A 17338-nucleotide genomic window follows, 5' to 3' on the forward strand; every position below is an offset into this window, starting at 1 on the left:
ATAGCTAGATTTTACAAAATCCTGGAGAGGCTATTATCCTTTACATCGATAAACTTGAACACCACCACGAACAATATATAGGTTGACACAAAACCAATCCGACCGACCCCAACATACAGCCATCATCAATCCTCAACAAGTATCAATTTAACCTTTTTCCATTTAAACGGCGCAAACACCACCTTAAGAACCACCAAGAATGTCTCATCAACCACAAATATCCCCACAATCACCTAAACCAAAACTCTCAAAATCGAGACCCTTACACCACCTATTAAATTTGATTCATTCAAAACTAACACCATACACCACCACCGGACCATCGCATGACAAATTAAACCCAAAAAGGATAAACTTGTATTACCGTAAAGACCAAACATTATAGCATATTGAAGATCAAGAGGATTAGACTATTATAGAGAGGTGCAAATGACATGAGACAACAACGAAGGAATACCCTTAGCAAAATATCGGCCAAAACCAACGCAATCAACGTTCGAATACTGTTTTCATGACAAGGCACATGAACCCCACCAACCCTCAACATGCATCGTTTGACCTTTCTAACGCACCACTCTACTAGCCACCAATATTACAAGCCCAACCGCCAACAACCCAACAATTACCTAAATGTTCAAACAAGACTTTGAAAACTCAGACCACCTATTACACTTGGACTAAAAGTTATGATCACTCACAACAAGTACCAAAAACCACCAACATCACATGATAGACAGGGGTAAAAGTAATGCTCACCCTATAATACATCAAAGACCAATAAATATAGCATATTAGAGCAAAAGAGAATTTGACTATTACAAAGAGACAGATAATTTGAGATCATAAGTCCATAACTAAGGAGTACCCTAAGTAAAAGAAAATAGCCAAAATGAATGCAATCAATGATCAAATTTCATGTTCATGTCTCATTTCAGCCATCAACACGACACCAAAGATTTTAACTTCAAATCAATCTAAATGAAAGTTTATACGTAGTAAACAACAATTCAGATAATTGGCAAAAAAAAAAAAAAAACAACAATTCAGATAACCCTAATGGGAATATAATAATAAAATTTTCAAATTAGGACAAGAATTGGAAATTATCCATTGCTATCACAATTTTGGAAGGCAGTAAAACGTGGTGACCTATAGAGCCACAAGAAACACAAAGCAGGCAATCAACAACACTCTATTTCATTTCAGTTGTTGTAACTTGCAACACAATCTCTCCATTGAAGAACACTCCATAACTTCTAATGGAGAATCAATAGCTACTATCATTTCACTCTCCCAAAAAAAAAGTACTTGCAGAAAGCTTAAAACCGCGTAAAAATGGAGAGAGCAATGTTACTTCGCTCAATCTCCTCTTCAACTTCCTTAGTCTCAACTCGTCTTCTTCCTCGCTCAATTCGCAGTCGCAGATTCTCTCTCCTCCATCGCCAAAACTTCAGAAACCCTAATTTTTCACTTCTTCGACAACATTCGATATTGCGACCTATCTCCACCTTATCTCTTCCTCTTTCGAATTCTCCTCTTCCTTTTAATGGCCGACGTTCTTTCTCCTCTATCTCTCCACAAGCTATTTCTAGCTCTGCTTCAGGTTTCGTACTATTTTAGTTAAATTTGTTCATTGTGTTTTTGTTTGTGTTGTGAACTTGTGATTAATTTGAGTGATTAATGAGTTTTTGATTTTGTTGCGGTTGTAGAAGTTGGAAAGCATGATAGTGATGTTGCGGAGAAGCTTGGATTTGAGAAAGTATCGGAACAGTTTATCGATGAGTGTAAATCGAAAGCTGTGCTTTATAAGCATAAGAAAACTGGTGCTCAAGTTATGTCTGTTTCTAATGATGATGAGAATAAGGTGTTTGGTATTGTTCTTCGTACTCCGCCGTAAGTTTTACAACACTCTTATATTCATCTTAGCTTGTACGTTAGTTGTTAACTTGATTTATTAGTTTACTTCAATGCTTGTTTCGTGTTTCGTTCTATTGTATGCTGCTGATGTATTATATTGTGAACCTGTGGTGGGGCGGGGCGGGGCGGGGGGTTGGGGTGCAGGTTGTGTAACTCGTGTTCATGGTTCGTCGTGTTTGTGTCTGGTTGAAGGCTATGCTGTTTGCTCATAATTATAGGCTATTAGGCGTTTTGAAGGGCGTTATTTCATTGTTTGTTGACACCTACATTTAACACTACACAGTACACGGCAAGCGTTTGAATTTTACTGACAAATTATAATTAGCATAGAACTTGTATACTAGGGTTTAGGAACGGCGTCAAGCATTTGAAGTTTGAGTCGTGCTTTTCCAGTTCAGCTTGACTGATATTAATTGAAACTCATAGTCCAGAGCTATGACAAGAGACGTACCTTTGGGAGGTTGTGAATTTCAGGCTCCAAACTTGATTGGAAATTCTAGCAAAAAATTAGAAAGTGTTATTTGGGAAATTTGGAGACTTGAAGCTTCGAATTGTATCCCTTTTGGCTTAGTGGCATTTCGTTGACAAGTGACAACTGTAATAAAATTAACTTCAACAACTTGATGCCTAATTCTGATGTACAGTCAGCTGGTGAGTAATAGTTCAGCATGTTCGGGATTTTGCATTGTAATTTCGTGGTCTTCAGCTTACACCTGTTGTCCAGTGTCTCTTTCTGTTAAAATCCCTCCATCTCATCAGAAACGGAGTGAACCCTAAACTTTTGATTTAGCAGATAACAAATTCATTGATTCGAATTTCTACACCTTTGATGTGGGTGCCATTATTGCCGTCACCTTATTCCGATTTCTTTAATATCATTGATCGTTATTGCAGGAATGATTCCACTGGGATTCCACACATTTTAGAACATAGTGTGCTGTGTGGCTCCAGAAAGTACCCTCTGAAGGAACCTTTTGTTGAACTTTTGAAAGGAAGTTTACATACCTTTCTGAATGCTTTTACATATCCTGATAGGACCTGCTATCCTGTTGCATCTACTAATACTAAGGTATGTGCTCTCTTTGGACTTATTTGCTTCGTCATTTGTTATATATATTTGTTTCATTCATATTTGAATTGTGTGTCACACAGGACTTCTATAATTTGGTGGATGTTTACTTGGATGCGGTGTTCTTTCCCAAGTGTGTGGAGGACAAATGGACTTTCCAACAAGAAGGATGGCATTATGAGCTTAATGATCCTTCAGAACCGATTTCTTATAAAGGTTCTTAGTTTATTCATTTAACATCTTAAAGCAGTAACCTTTTTTAGATTATTTTGCTGTCATGGTGAACTATGTATCATGGACCCTATATCTCTGTAACTGCAGGAACATACTGCTATATGATTTATAATTCTCTTCATGTTGATTAATTTTGATTGTGGTTTTCAGGTGTTGTCTTTAATGAGATGAAGGGTGTCTATTCCCAGCCAGATAATGTTTTAGGTCGCGCTGCTCAGCAGGCATGTCTTTACTAATCTCCCCCCCCCCCCAAAAAAAAAAATTTTTTTTTTTAGTAACTTTCTTATTTTCAATGAAAATGTTGTTTCCCCTAATTTTTTTGAGTAAATTTTGGACTTAAAAGAGTATATTAAAACTTATTCATAGTAATTGGTGTCACCTAAGTCATCTAATGTCCGTTCAATTGTAAACAAATGGTTTCTGATGTACAAGTTATCTGGGACATTGTTTTTTGGGAGATGTGGATAGAAAGAATGTAGTGATACTTTCAAGAAGTAGTTCAAAATTTTTGCTTACCTTCATTTGCTAAAATTTCCTATAGAAGTTAAACTTAAGTGTGTTCGCTGGCATATTTTTGTTTGAAAACTCAACACTAACTTGAACCATTCGAGTAAATATGATTTTTTGTTGGCTTGGTTAACTGAACGGGTTGAAAAATCGGAACACTAACCCACTTATTTAGTGCTCAGTTTGTGTTGTCTTATTTGTTGGCTTTAATTTTGCTAGATTGAGATTTACGACTACCACTTTATGTTATGGTTATCCCTTTTAATATGATATTGTTCAAGTACTTTTTGGCGAATTTGTTTGTGGGGAGGTGTTCAGGAGAGTTGGTGTTGAATAGCAATGCTTAAGCATCTTGTAATTGCTTTTCTAAGATTTGTTTATTGAACCATGCTTAATGGGTGTCTATGATTTTTAGGCACTCTTTCCGGACAACACCTATGGTGTAGATAGTGGTGGAGACCCAAATGTGATCCCCAAGCTTACTTTTGAGCAATTCAAGGTATGTGACATTTATAAACGATTTATTGAGCCTCAATACTCCCATTTCTGATGGTTCTGCATTGCTGTTACTGTTCAGTCGTGATCTTGATCTGATGTATTTGCTTGTTTGTGCTCTCTTGGTCTAAAAGACCGTTTGTCAAAGGCATTTATTTAAAACCTAGAAGCTAGAGCGCATCCACTGTTTGTTTATCTGATATAGTATTCAGCATTTCATATGGTGTGGAGATTTTACACTCTATTAATAGAACTAATAGGTCATAATTCATAAGATGCACAGTACTCTAGATTTGAGAAGCCAAGGAGATCCTTGCTAGATTAATTGTAAAGACATCGTAGGCGCACATGAATTTCGTATGAAAGATAAAAACAATTGTTATTACTTTTCCTTGCCTAAGTGTTGGAAATATTTAATCCTGCATTTCAGATGGTTGTGAGTGGGACTTCCATCAACCTTGTGCTTCAAACCACCAGAAATAAAGTTCATAAGGACATAGATGTAGTGGTATTCAGGATCCGTCCTTCTTTATAGAGAAATCACGTAATCTTCCCAACAGTTTATATCTTCAGTAAACATCAAGTGGTATACAATAACATTAGTCATTATCATCTGGACCAGTTTTTCAGGGAAGCCAAAAACTAATAACACCCTCACTGAGATTATTTAAGGGACAGATTCATGTGCTTTTTAAATTTTAATTTAGAAATATGGTCTCTTATTTACTTTTACTAGCTCATGTGTCCAAAAGTTGTCCTATATTATTCTTTCAGCTGTGATGGGTGGCTATCTGATTGATGAGAACATACTGGCTCAGTACTTTGACACCTGTTCAAAATCAGTGTAGGGATAGCTTTATTTTAAGTTGGTAGAGGCTTTATATTAGATAGTGGGTAAAAGTGAAATGCAAAAATTTATTACTGCTATATTTTTGTCTGCTGTTATCACACTGTCAAACTACGCTTCTCCCTCTCTACATTAGATAATTTGCTAATGTGATGTATATAACAGGACTTTCACCGAAAATTTTACCACCCTAGCAATGCTAGGATATGGTTTTATGGAGATGATGATCCGAATGAGCGTCTTCGCCTCTTGAGTGGTATGCTTTGCTGGACTTGGCTCTCAAAATATCATAGACTCCAGAATAATTTGTCATTTAGGGAATTTCAATTGGTGATTTTGTCATCTACTACCTTTTGAAAAAGAAGTGGTAAATTAAGACCCAAAAGGAAACTTGTAGACCTTTTGTACTTTATTGAATATTGATGACTTTTTTGGCTTAACTCATTTACTTAATGAAAAGAATGGGAACAAGTGGTGTAAGTTGATTTACTGGCTACAATTGATGGCTGAGTCCATCGGAAATCGAGAAAAGGTATAAAAAATTAAATATGATTTATTTGTGGGTCTTCATGACAACCTTCTTGTTCAAAAGGCTGTAATGGACAAAGTCACATACTGAAAGGCTGTGGGACAGATTTTCATAGATATTAACACTCAATCCAAAGCGTTATATCTGATGGATCTCTCTTCCCATCCATTTTACTTGATATGACATTCACTGTATAAAATTTTATTGCAGAATACCTAGACATGTTTGAGGCGAGCTCAGCTCCTAATGAATCAAAGATTCAACCTCAAAGATTATTCTCAAAACCTGTCAGGATTGTAGAAAAGTATCCTGCTGGTGATGGTGATGACTTAAAGAAAAAGCATATGGTTTGTCTTAATTGGTTACTGTCTGAGAAGCCTCTGGATTTGGAGACTGAGCTTGCAATCGCGTTTATGGATCACCTTTTGTTGGGAACCCCAGCTTCTCCTTTAAGGAAAATCTTGCTGGAGAGTGGCCTAGGAGAAGCGATAATTGGAGGTGGCGTCGACGATGACCTTTTGCAGCCTCAATTTAGCATTGGATTGAAGGGTGTTCTTGAGGATGACATTCAAAAAGTAGAAGAAGTAGTGATAGCAACACTTAAGAAACTGATGGAAGAAGGTTTTGATTCAGACGCTATAGAGGCATCCATGAATACTATTGAGTTCTCTCTAAGGGAAAATAACACTGGCTCCTTTCCACGTGGCCTGTCCTTAATGCTTCGGTCTATGGTAAAAAAATATGACTTTTCTGAGTGTTTATGAACTGTAACCACCCTTGACCCCCATGACTCACTCTTGTTACCTTTTGTTTCTTTATTCGTGGTGCAGGGTAAATGGATTTATGATATGGATCCCTTCCAGCCATTAAGGTGGGAGAAGCCACTGATGAAGCTTAAGGAAAGAATAGCAGAGGAAGGCTCCAAGGCTGTGTTCTCTCCTTTAATGGAAAAGTATATCCTTAACAATTCACATTGTGTAACAGTTGAAATGCAGGTGAGGATTTCAAGTCCTTTCTCTCTGTCTTTATGGTAAGTACATTGTTCTGTCAGATGTTCATATGACTTTGACATTGTTGCTATCCAGCCTGATCCGGAGAAGGCTGCTCGTGATGAGGCTGCTGAAATAGAATCTTTGGAGAAGCTCAAGGCAAGCATGACAGAGGAAGATTTGGCAGAGCTGGTTCGTGCTACTCAAGAATTGCGCTTAAAGCAGGAAACTCCAGATCCACCTGAAGCTTTACGGAGCGTTCCAAGTCTTTCTTTGCATGACATCCCGAAAAAGCCTATTCAAATTCCCACTGAGGTTGCAACACCCTTCTTTCTCTTTCTTTGTTTTTTTTAGGGGAGTGGGGGCTGGGTGGGGTAATTGAAAGTTTGATGAGTCTACAGAGTGGAGGGAGGGAATTTATAAGATGTCTCTACTTGACTCAATTTTTGCTCCTTTATTTTTTCCCTTTTACTTTTCTTCTTGTGTTCTGCAAACTTTTCTCCCTAAAACAGTTTTTTATTTATTCTGCCTTTAAGGTTATTCTCAATCCTTCCCATTTGTTTTTCTTGAATTTCTCTCTGTCTCTCTCAACCTTCTTTTGTAAAGAACTTTCTCAGATTTTGCTTTTATCCTCATATTTTGGTTTTCTCCTGTCTTACTTCCATCACTTTTGCCTTTTCATTTTCTTTGTTTACCCTCCCTAACTTATTTCTTCACTTTTATTGTTCATTTGTCATGGACCAGATTTCTTATGACAATTCATGTTAGCCTACCCCAAATCATTTTCGGGATAAGGTTTTGTTGTTGTTGGGGTGGGCGGTTTGTCATATTTTTGTATGGGGAAAACATATCTAATTTTTTTTTTTTTTTGCAGATTGGGGATATCAACGGTGTCACTGTTCTACAGCATGACTTATTCACAAATGATGTCATTTACGCTGAAGTTGTTTTTGATATGAGTTTCCTAAGACAAGAGCTTCTTCCCTTGGTACCTTTATTCTGGTAAGATCTATTTATGTGGTGATAAATTGGCAATCTTGCTGGAATTTTCTGCCGCCTCTTGTCAAATTCTTTGTTCAATTGTCAGTTTTTTTTTATCCACTGCTTGTGCACAAGGTTGTTGGTTCAGCAGTCCTGATTCTTAATTCTTTCCATACTCTCTGCAGTCAATCATTATTGGAGATGGGTACCAAAGATATGGATTTTGTGCAACTCAATCAATTAATAGGGAGGAGAACAGGAGGAATATCTGTTTATCCTTTTACATCATCTTTGAGGGACAGTCAGGACCCGTGTGCTCGGCTAATTGTCCGAGGCAAAGCAATGGCTGAACGTGTTGAAGACCTTTTCAATCTGGTATGATATCCTTTAGAGACTGTGTCACCCATAATCTCTATTCTATAAGGGAACACCTAAGAATTTTGGTGCCCCCTGAAATGCCTAAAATACCCCTATCTAATTAATATCTTAATTGTTAAAAGAATGTCATTGTTTGGTGATGAAATAAATTTTGGAAGCTATTTTTTCTACCAATTATGTTTGTTCCAGTACATTAATGCACGCAATGCGTGCGTATATGACTAGTTTAGAAATGTATGGCAAGATTTATATACTGCCCAACTTGTGAAATTCTGTAACTCTATTTTTTATTATGTTGACTAGGATCAGTTCTTCACTTTGTACTATTTTTTTGTTATTATTTGGGCAGAGTAGGAGCTTGTAATCTTTAAATTTCACCATCAAGCTTATATTTATGAAGTTTTTTTTCTTTTTCGAAAATTTTACTAACTTGGTTACATGTATTTTCTAGATGAATTGTGTTCTGCAGGAGGTGCAATTCACTGATCAACAGCGGTTCAAGCAATTTGTTTCTCAGAGTAAAGCAAGAATGGAGGTATCTGCTACAAATCTTTTGATTATTTGCTTACATAGTGGTCAGTTGATCTTTATAAAAGGTTTAATGATTTTACTCTTTATCATTGCCAAATATTTGTTTTCTAGAATCGATTGAGGGGTAGTGGTCACGGAATTGCAGCTGCAAGGATGGATGCAAAGTTGAATACTGCTGGTTGGATTTCTGAGCAAATGGGTGGTATCAGGTAAAATTGTGTCTTCTTTCACCTCTTGTTGCATTAATTTTTTCTTTACTGTAGATTCATTTCCTCTTATACACATTTAAGTTCTGCTGTTGGGTTGCTGCTTGCCATAAATTTCCTTCTACGCTTTGACATGAAAGTAATAATAATTGAATTCTTGTGGTGTACCTCTAGCTACCTCGAGTTCCTGAGAGATCTGGAGGCGAAAGTTGACCAGGACTGGGAAGGAATCTCTTCCTCTCTGGAGGAAATTCGCAAATCCGTATTTTCAAGGAAACATTGCTTGGTAAATTTGACTGCTGACGGGAAAAATATCACGAACTCAGGAAAGCATATTGGCAAATTTCTTGACTCGCTTCCGGAAGTCTCTTCTACTCCAATTATGTGGAATACTCAACTCTCTTCGCAAAATGAAGCCATTGTGATACCGACTCAGGTAATTTGCATATCTTTCTTCTTCTTCTCCTGTCTTTTGTCTGTGCAACTTATTTTGTAGGTTTTATGTTTTCTCTTCTAGAGCTTTTGATGAACAAATCCTTTGGTCTTCCTTAGGTCAACTATGTTGGAAAAGCAGCTAATGTATATGGAGGTGGTTATAAGCTTAATGGAAGTGCTTATGTCATTTCGAAATATATCAGTAATACATGGTTGTGGGATCGTGTAAGAGTGAGTGGTGGTGCTTATGGAGGCTTTTGTGATTTCGATACTCATTCAGGTGACTAGATATTTTGTAAATATGATACCATTTGTAAGTTGTTGCTTCTTACATTTTTCCCTTATCATGGTGTCATGCTTTTCAGGGGTTTTCACATTTTTGTCTTACCGAGATCCGAATTTGTTAAAAACGCTTGATGTTTATGATGGAACGGGTGAGTTCCTCCGCGGGCTGGAATTGGATAATGATGCTCTTGCCAAAGCAATCATTGGGACCATTGGGGATGTTGACTCATACCAACTGCCTGATGCCAAAGGTTATAGTAGGTAATGGCCAATTCCTGTTCTCTTTTTTTTTTTTTTTTTTTTGCGGGGGGGGGGGGGGGGTGCTTCCTCATTAATTGAGATGAGTGCATGCAGATTCAGCTTGAAGTACATATATAAATGTAAGAGGAATCTTGTATTTTGGTTACGTTCCCATAAGCAGTCAGGATAACAGTTTAAAGTTTCTCGTCAAAATAAAAATAGAAAAGTTTAAATTTGAATATCACATTAAAGCTCCCTGCCCCGCAAAAATTATCTTGAGCATGCTGCTTAGTTGCAACTCTTGTTTTGAACATGAAAAGGAGGGAAAGAAAAAGAATACGATTCATCTATAGAAATGTATTACGAGGAATGCGGCAATAGTTCAAGCTGCTGAAATCTCCATATTATCTTTTTATTTTGATCTCCTTTTCTTTGGTTTTCCTGATTTCTTAAAGAGGTTTGTTATTTGTGGTATTTATGCCGTTTATTGATCAGTCTTGGGATACGCTATACATGCTCTGTCACTATTAAAGACAAGTTGTCTTTGGGTCTGACGTTTCTTTTGAGATGTTTCATCTTATTAATCGTAGCCAGTAATGATCAATTGCGGTGTATTGTTTCAGTTTGTTGCGTTACTTGTTGGGAGTCACAGATGAAGAACGAGCAATTAGACGCGAGCAGATATTATCAACAAGGTAATTTTGGTAATATAGTCAGTAGGTTTTATATCTGATTTGTTTCTATTCAAATTATTAAGTAGTAGAAGACCACAATGACCTAGTGCGGATTGCATATGGGAAGAGGTCTGGATGTATATGGCTTTACCCTTGAGTATTATTAGGATCAGCAGGGGAACTTATCTCAATTGTTTTGCAGTTAAAGTTACTGTTGATTCATTTTCTTTGCAGTTGTGCTAGATTCTTTTTGTTGCAGTTGATTAACTTTTGGGCAATGTAGTCATATACTTCCTCTTTTTTTTCAGTTGAACACCTCTCTTATTTTAGATGTTTTGAGTTGGTTGCAACATCCCTTATACCATCACTCTTTCTCACACTCCCTCTCCTCGTGACATTAGTCTCCTAAACTCTGTGCTTCCCACCTCCCTTTTTGCAACTAAATTAGACAGAGGAAGTTTATATTGTTGAGGTTGATGTTGGTATATAGTTTCCGCCTATTGCTCTTGATCTCTCTCTCAATTGCCTCCTCCCCTTTGTGTGTGTGTTTGCACTTTTTTTTTTGGGTGGGTGGTTGGGGGGAGTCACAGATCTGCAAGTTGCAACAATTTGATAAAGGGGGAATCTTATGAAAGCTCTTAACTTGTGCAGTTTCAAGGACTTCAAAGAATTTGCAGAGGCAGTTGATGTAGTCAAAGATAGAGGAATTGTGGTTGCTGTGGCATCTCCAGAAGATGTTGATGCTGCAAAGAAGATAATTCCAGACTTTTTCCAAGTGAAGAAATTGTTGTAGGGTATGGCTGGTGTTCAGGGAGAAATAGATCAAAAGCAGTAGGCAAACTCGCAACAGAGTTCTTATGCCCTGATTTTTCTTGTGGTATGAGATCATTATAACAATGAAGAAGTTGATCATAGAAGAGCATTTATATTGACTAGTCTATATGAACACTGGTGATAATATTTTTGATGCTGATGTGTAAGATTCTATTGTTGTACAGTTACTCAGTTCTTGGCATCGCTGTTATACGTGCTGATTGAAAAAATAATAATGAAAATGCATTTTTTTTATCATGATAATTTGCATCTCCCTTTTGATAACTTGGTGATATGTGTAGCTCGCTCTTTTGGTGTCCAAATTGTGCAAATTTATAAATTCACTTTAAGATGCCTTTTGGTGGAGAATGACTCCTTCAAGTTCAGGATAGAATGTGGTTACTTACAGATCCTTCACTGAAAGGTCACGGCTGAGGAGATCGCAAACTCCATTGCAGTCGTCTGGCTTGCTTCAGACAAGTTGCAGAGCCTGCCAGGTAACGGCATGGTGCTGGCCAACATGATTCCTATGAACAGCAAGACATCTGAATGTAAGTACAGTACTTGAGTTATCTAAATGGTTACCTTGGCTTGCCTTTCCATGGTTAATTCTACTTGCATAGTTGCAGCTACAGCATTTACAGCTTTGTTTGGGTAGAAAGTTGAGGTAGCGGAGGGGAGGGAAGAAGAAAAAGTATTCTGCTGTTTGGATAACCCAGAGGAGGAGGGAATGGAAGGGTGTGTGTCGTGGAGAAAGTGTCCAATGAGTTGAAGGGATCAAGTTGATGTATTGCTTAACAGAGTTTGTAGATGGAGGATATATATCCTGTTCATCTGATAATGGCTACCCTGTGGCCTCTACTCTCAGCCGAGTTCAAAGCCCAAAGGCCGTGGAACAAATGGCTTTTATATAAGAGCAAGGGCAATCCTCTTTTTCTGTAACCCGGATTTCTTTGAGGAACTGTAATGCAGAATAGAAGTTATATTGGTGAGGTCCGAGGTCAAGCATTTTACAGGTGCAAGGGGAATACTATTTGAAAACTGTTAGTGTTATACCTATTTTACTAGGATTTCTTTACTTACAACTCGGACGTGGATAGTGTTTGAGCTACTAAACGAGCTACTACACGAGTTATTCATCATGAAATCTTTTCCAGGCACTTGATGAATTGTCCTAAACGATACGTGGATAACCTGATCGACTCGGCGATAGAGCTTGGTAAAATCTTTATTACTAGTTACATGATTTTGCAGGAGTAGCTAAATGTCATCCTAATTTTATACTAGTTATAACCTAGTTCATGATTTTGCAGGAGTAGCTAAATGTCATCCTAATTTTATACTAGTTATAACTAGGTCATGATTTTGCAGGAGTAGCTAAATGTCATCCTAATTTTATACTAGTTACTAAATGTCATCCTAATTTTATACTAGTTATTTTTCCTTTAAAATTCAAAAAATGCACTTAGTACTAAAGGCAGGAGTAGCTATACAAAGATTTTCTCCTCCACCTAAGCACCAGTTGTGCTTGCGAACAACTCTCTTCCACATAGCCACCAACAAGGAAGTTAAAACACCACTATAATCGATCGACCTTCACCATCATTACGACCGGTCTACCTCAAGCCACAATCACAAACAAGCAACATTAGACCATAGCCATATGATGGTTGTGTTTGTTTTTAAAGAAAGGAATACATGAATAGATCGGTAGTGAGGAGAATAGTTAGATGTGCGAGCACTTTATATTTTCTGGCAGATTGGTTGTGTTAACGACAACGGACAATCATGAACGTGAAAGAGGACTAAGGGTATTATTGACGATTTTTGATGCATTTACTAATTCATATCATATTAAGGGTCTGTTTTTTTCGGCATAAAACAATTGAACCGAATTGCACTGAATTTAAATGAATTAACTAAGCTTGTGTATAAGAGAGGTTGTACTTGTGTAAAAGGGGACTCATTGTACCAGAAAAAGTCATTGCTTTGTTGACTTGCTTTATACCGTTATTAGTGAACTGACAAAGTAAGCTAAAAAGGGGCCTTTTCGTCTTTCTAGGAAAATTTAACCAATAGAGCTAGTTTCAGTCTCACGTAGCTCACTTAACAGTGTGTTTGGTTCATTTTTAGTAAAGGAAAGAAAGGGAAGAGAAAGGAAGGGAAGAGAAAGGAAAAGAATGGAAGAGAAAGGAAAAAAACCTTAATTTTCTATGTTTGGTATAAATTTTCTCTTTCCTTCCGAATTCCCCCGCTTTTGGGAGGAAATGAAAGTGAAATTTTATTAAAGAGTCTTTCCTTCCAATTCCTCCCATTTCCTTTCACTTAATTTTTTTTTAATGAACCAAACATTGGAAAGTAATAAATTTCCTTCCATTTCCTTTCCTTTCCTTCCAAATTCCTTCTACCAAACAAACTGTAAAACATGTAGGACTTGTCGAGTACGGATTGGCGGAGGGGAGTTCATAATGTACTTGGGTACAAATCAACTAATAAAAAAAACAATTTGAAGCCAATGAATGAGGAGTAGGCAGGGTAAATAGTTCCGATATGATACATAAATGAGGACAGATCACATGCTTTTGTACCAGCCAGCTTTAAACAGCCAAATAACTAGTGCTCTATCTCTTAAAAAAAAGGCTTTTAAAACCTGTCCTATCATATTTGAAAACAAGTATTATCTGACCTACACTCTATAATTGCCTCCTACATCCTTACTTTAGTTAAAAACTCCCTAAAAAAACATACAGAGTAAATAAACACATCAGTAAAAAAAAAGAAAAAAAAGAAAGAAAAGAAAAGGAAGATTCAAATTCAAAAACGTAGAAAGTGGCCGCTCAAAAAGCCACAAACATTCTAGGAAGTCAATTAGTGGATTAGTACTGAACTCAGCAACACCCAAAACAAAACAAAAATCCCCAATTTTCTTTGTCTTTCCATCTTCATCTTCTCTCTCCTACCAACAATGGTGACAACCGCAGCAAATTATGAAGAAAAAAGAAAGCAAAGATTGGAAGAAAACAAAAAAAGGATGGAACAACTCAACCTCCATAAACTTTCTCAAGCTCTCAAACCTTCCCCTACCAAAAACATCAAACAATCTCCTGTATGAATTTGATCAGTTACTAAATTTTCTTCATTTTCTAAGTGTTATATTTTCAACTAACATATCTACATTCTTCAGGCAAAGAAGATAAAATGCAGATTAGATGATCTGGGTGTTCATTTTCCGATTCGAAGATCGTCTCGAATGGCTGATAAACCTCCTCCTAACTACAAAGAGGTCTTTTTATTTTCATTATAATACCCATTTGATTGATTTGTTTCCATGAATCTCAAATTCCCAAATTTTAATTTGGTTCAATTTTTTTCGCCTATTGTATAGAATGCAGTGGAGCCTTTTAGAGAAGGTCGAAGGTTAGTTGGTTAAATTTTTTTCTCCATTTTTTACAATGTGTATTTTTTGGGTTTTTGCTGGATTTGATGTTTGTCTGTTTAACTTGAATTTGAGATGTTACTAGGGTTTTCAGCTACAAAAGAAGGGATCTTTTGAATCGAGTTTATGCCTCAGATGAGCACAGGTTATACGCTATTGATAGAGCTGAAAAGTTGGAATCAAGCTTAGGTTCTGAATTTCCTGCCTTTGTTAAGCCAATGCTTCAATCTCATGTTACTGGAGGGTTTTGGTTGGTTAGTTCTTAAACCCTTTGTTACTTGTTTAAATATGTTATGTTTCTTTGCTTGTTTTAGTAATGTTAATGACTAAAGTGCCTGTTCGGATTAAGTACCAGTATCATACCCGTGCCTGGTATAGGTACGACTGCCAAAATGAAGTACCCATGCTTTATAAAAAGTTTTCACTTGCATACTAAGCGCAAATAAGTACATGCATCCAAGTGTATATAAATGGTGTGTTCTTTTTTAAAGTAGAAAATTTGTCAAAAAAGTTTGTGTTCTTTTATATAAATGGTATATTTTTTTTGGGTGAACAATGAGCATTGTGCACCCTAGTGTATAATCCACACTTTGCAATTTGCATACTAAGGCCAAAGTTCTTTAGGTAATTTTTTAAGAGAAGCTTTTTAGAAAAGCAAGCTTTGGTTTTTTCTGAACTACTAGAAGTTACTAAATAGAGAAGTCAAGTTTGCCATATGCCTTTGAACAACTAACTTTTTCAGCTCAAGAAGAAGATAATTTTGGGAAAAATTAATGTACTTATTTTCTTGCACCTTGCTATGGTTTCTCCTACAGAGTTTTCCTCTCCCATTTTGCAAGACTTACCTTCCAGACGAAGATGAAATGTTCACTCTTATTGATGAAAGTGGAGATGAATGGCAGAGCAAGTATCTTGCTAGAAAGAATGGACTTAGTGGTGGGTGGAGAGGATTCTCCATTGATCATGAATTAGTTGATGGGGATGCCCTTGTTTTCCAGCTCATTGAACCAAGTATCTTTAAGGTAACCTTTTTTTTCACTTTGATTCTTGTGACTATTATAGTTTGTATATCATTGTCTAACATAATACCTGAATCATGAGCACACCATACACGGATATGCACACGCACATGCGCCTACACACATACTCGATGTGTATATCCTAGTTTTCCTGCCATCCTGGTGCCAAGAGCTTAAGATAGTTTGAGATTGCACCTTAATAGAAGAACCTCCTTATAGATTTGGTAATTTAAGAAAAACTATTTTGCCATCCTCTTTGATTTGTTTTTCATGATAGTAAGTTTTTAGTAATTGGGAGTCATTTACTATAATCCTTACCAGGATCTCTCATCTTTTCTTCCATCCGATCTCTGCAATTTTGAACAAGCTATTTGGTAGGACGTAATAAATGGTGGTAATGGTGATAAGCTTGTACCATGGACATGATCATGAGAGATCCACTGCAAAATTACATATAAACTCATTCCGTTACCTAATGTATACCAAATGGCTTGATCATTAGCTAATTTTTACATCAGGGAGGCACACTCACCTACTATAAGCTTTGCAATCTGATTTGCTCACTTGATAAAAGTAAGACAGCTTACAAAGGGTAAGTCTCGGACCTTCTCATACAGTTAATGAGGCTTCGTATTTTTTGTCCAATAACTTCCATTCAATCCTGCTTCTGCACAATGCAGTCTATTTAACAAGCTTGATCAGATTAGCTGATTGTTAAGGACTTTTCGCTCTTGTTTGTCCTACAGCTGATGGAGATTGATCAGTTCATCTGTCCTGAGAATAACATTCTTTGTAACACATTTAACTTTACATCATTTCTTAGGTCTACATTATTCGCGTAAATTCCTTGGAAGAAGATGAAGAGGAGAGTAGTGATGAGAATGTTAAAGCTGCTGTAAGTGAGGGAAAGAAAGACAGCAGAAAAAAATAGTAGCAGGTAATTCTTACATTGATCATAGATAATTATTGCTTTATGAAAAATTTGTATGTCCAAAAGTTGTTTCTGAAGTTCGAGTGTTGTTGACAGGCAAAAGATTGCTGATGATGCTGTGGCTACTTCAAATTCTTTTTGTTGAGTGCATGAGGTCATGGGTATATAAGGCTGTGAAGAGTATTTATCTTCCATTTTGAGTTTAGAAAGTCTGTAACTCATGTTGTAGCTGAGCGTAAGACTGATAATTTTGACTTGTGAATATGACACCATTTAACCTACATATATTCTACTTACTATTGTTGCAAAACTGTGGGATAGAATAGAATAACTCAAGATAAAAAAGAAAAGGTAGCGAAATTTGTTAAAATCATTTAAACGGTTCTCCAAACATAAACAATAGCGAAATTTATTAAAAAACATCTTTTGGATGTAGTTTTTATGAGGAATCATCTTATAAATTATTTTTTGGCATGAAATCACTTTTTATGAACTATCTTTTTGCCAGATGAAACTTTTTTCAGAAATTGATCATTAACTTGCATATTTTAGGCAATGAACTGACACTATACATTACACGATCCACTTAACCTCCCTAATTTGTTTCCTTTCCTCTCATAATTCTCCTAATTTCATTCTCTCATCTCTTTTGTATCTTTGAACCTCTTCCTCAAGAAAAATAGGGTGAGAGATGAAAGAAATCGAAGACTTAAGTGATCGCATGAGGTATATATGCGAATCAACGCTTGAAAATAGAAGGTAATAGTCGAAATCTAATGACAAGTTTTATCTCGCAAAAAAAGCAATAATTCATAAAAGGTG

The 17338-nt window shown here is 36.6% G+C and overlaps 2 protein-coding genes across 3 annotated transcripts; both read left to right on the forward strand.

Moving 5' to 3' along the window:
• Nucleotides 1-1160: 1160 nt before the first annotated feature.
• LOC104904476 (presequence protease 2, chloroplastic/mitochondrial) lies at nucleotides 1161-11388 on the forward strand. Of its 2 annotated transcripts, none has more exons than XM_010692731.4 (19): nucleotides 1161-1603; nucleotides 1713-1893; nucleotides 2812-2986; nucleotides 3070-3202; nucleotides 3371-3441; nucleotides 4143-4226; nucleotides 5235-5325; nucleotides 5809-6329; nucleotides 6429-6593; nucleotides 6684-6902; nucleotides 7462-7589; nucleotides 7754-7943; nucleotides 8398-8481; nucleotides 8589-8686; nucleotides 8858-9119; nucleotides 9236-9398; nucleotides 9484-9664; nucleotides 10267-10338; nucleotides 10969-11388. In XM_010692731.4, the coding sequence occupies exons 1-19, from the start codon at nucleotides 1336-1338 to the stop codon at nucleotides 11108-11110; spliced, it is 3228 nt and encodes a 1075-aa protein (XP_010691033.1). In that variant the 5' UTR covers nucleotides 1161-1335; the 3' UTR covers nucleotides 11111-11388. The 2 variants fall into 2 exon arrangements, with proteins under 2 accessions (XP_010691033.1, XP_010691032.1); XM_010692730.4 differs by having other exon boundaries at nucleotides 1162-1603; nucleotides 1710-1893.
• A 1967-nt stretch (nucleotides 11389-13355) lies between these two features.
• On the forward strand, nucleotides 13356-16826 carry LOC104904477 (B3 domain-containing protein At3g19184). Its single transcript, XM_010692733.4, has 7 exons — nucleotides 13356-14236; nucleotides 14315-14413; nucleotides 14516-14547; nucleotides 14652-14820; nucleotides 15382-15588; nucleotides 16409-16522; nucleotides 16613-16826. The coding sequence occupies exons 1-6, from the start codon at nucleotides 14096-14098 to the stop codon at nucleotides 16514-16516; spliced, it is 756 nt and encodes a 251-aa protein (XP_010691035.1). The 5' UTR covers nucleotides 13356-14095; the 3' UTR covers nucleotides 16517-16522; nucleotides 16613-16826.
• The last annotated feature ends 512 nt before the right edge of the window (nucleotides 16827-17338 follow it).

The sequence above is a fragment of the Beta vulgaris genome, chromosome 9 (assembly GCF_026745355.1).
Source record: "Beta vulgaris subsp. vulgaris cultivar EL10 chromosome 9, EL10.2, whole genome shotgun sequence".
NCBI lineage: Eukaryota > Viridiplantae > Streptophyta > Magnoliopsida > Caryophyllales > Amaranthaceae > Beta > Beta vulgaris.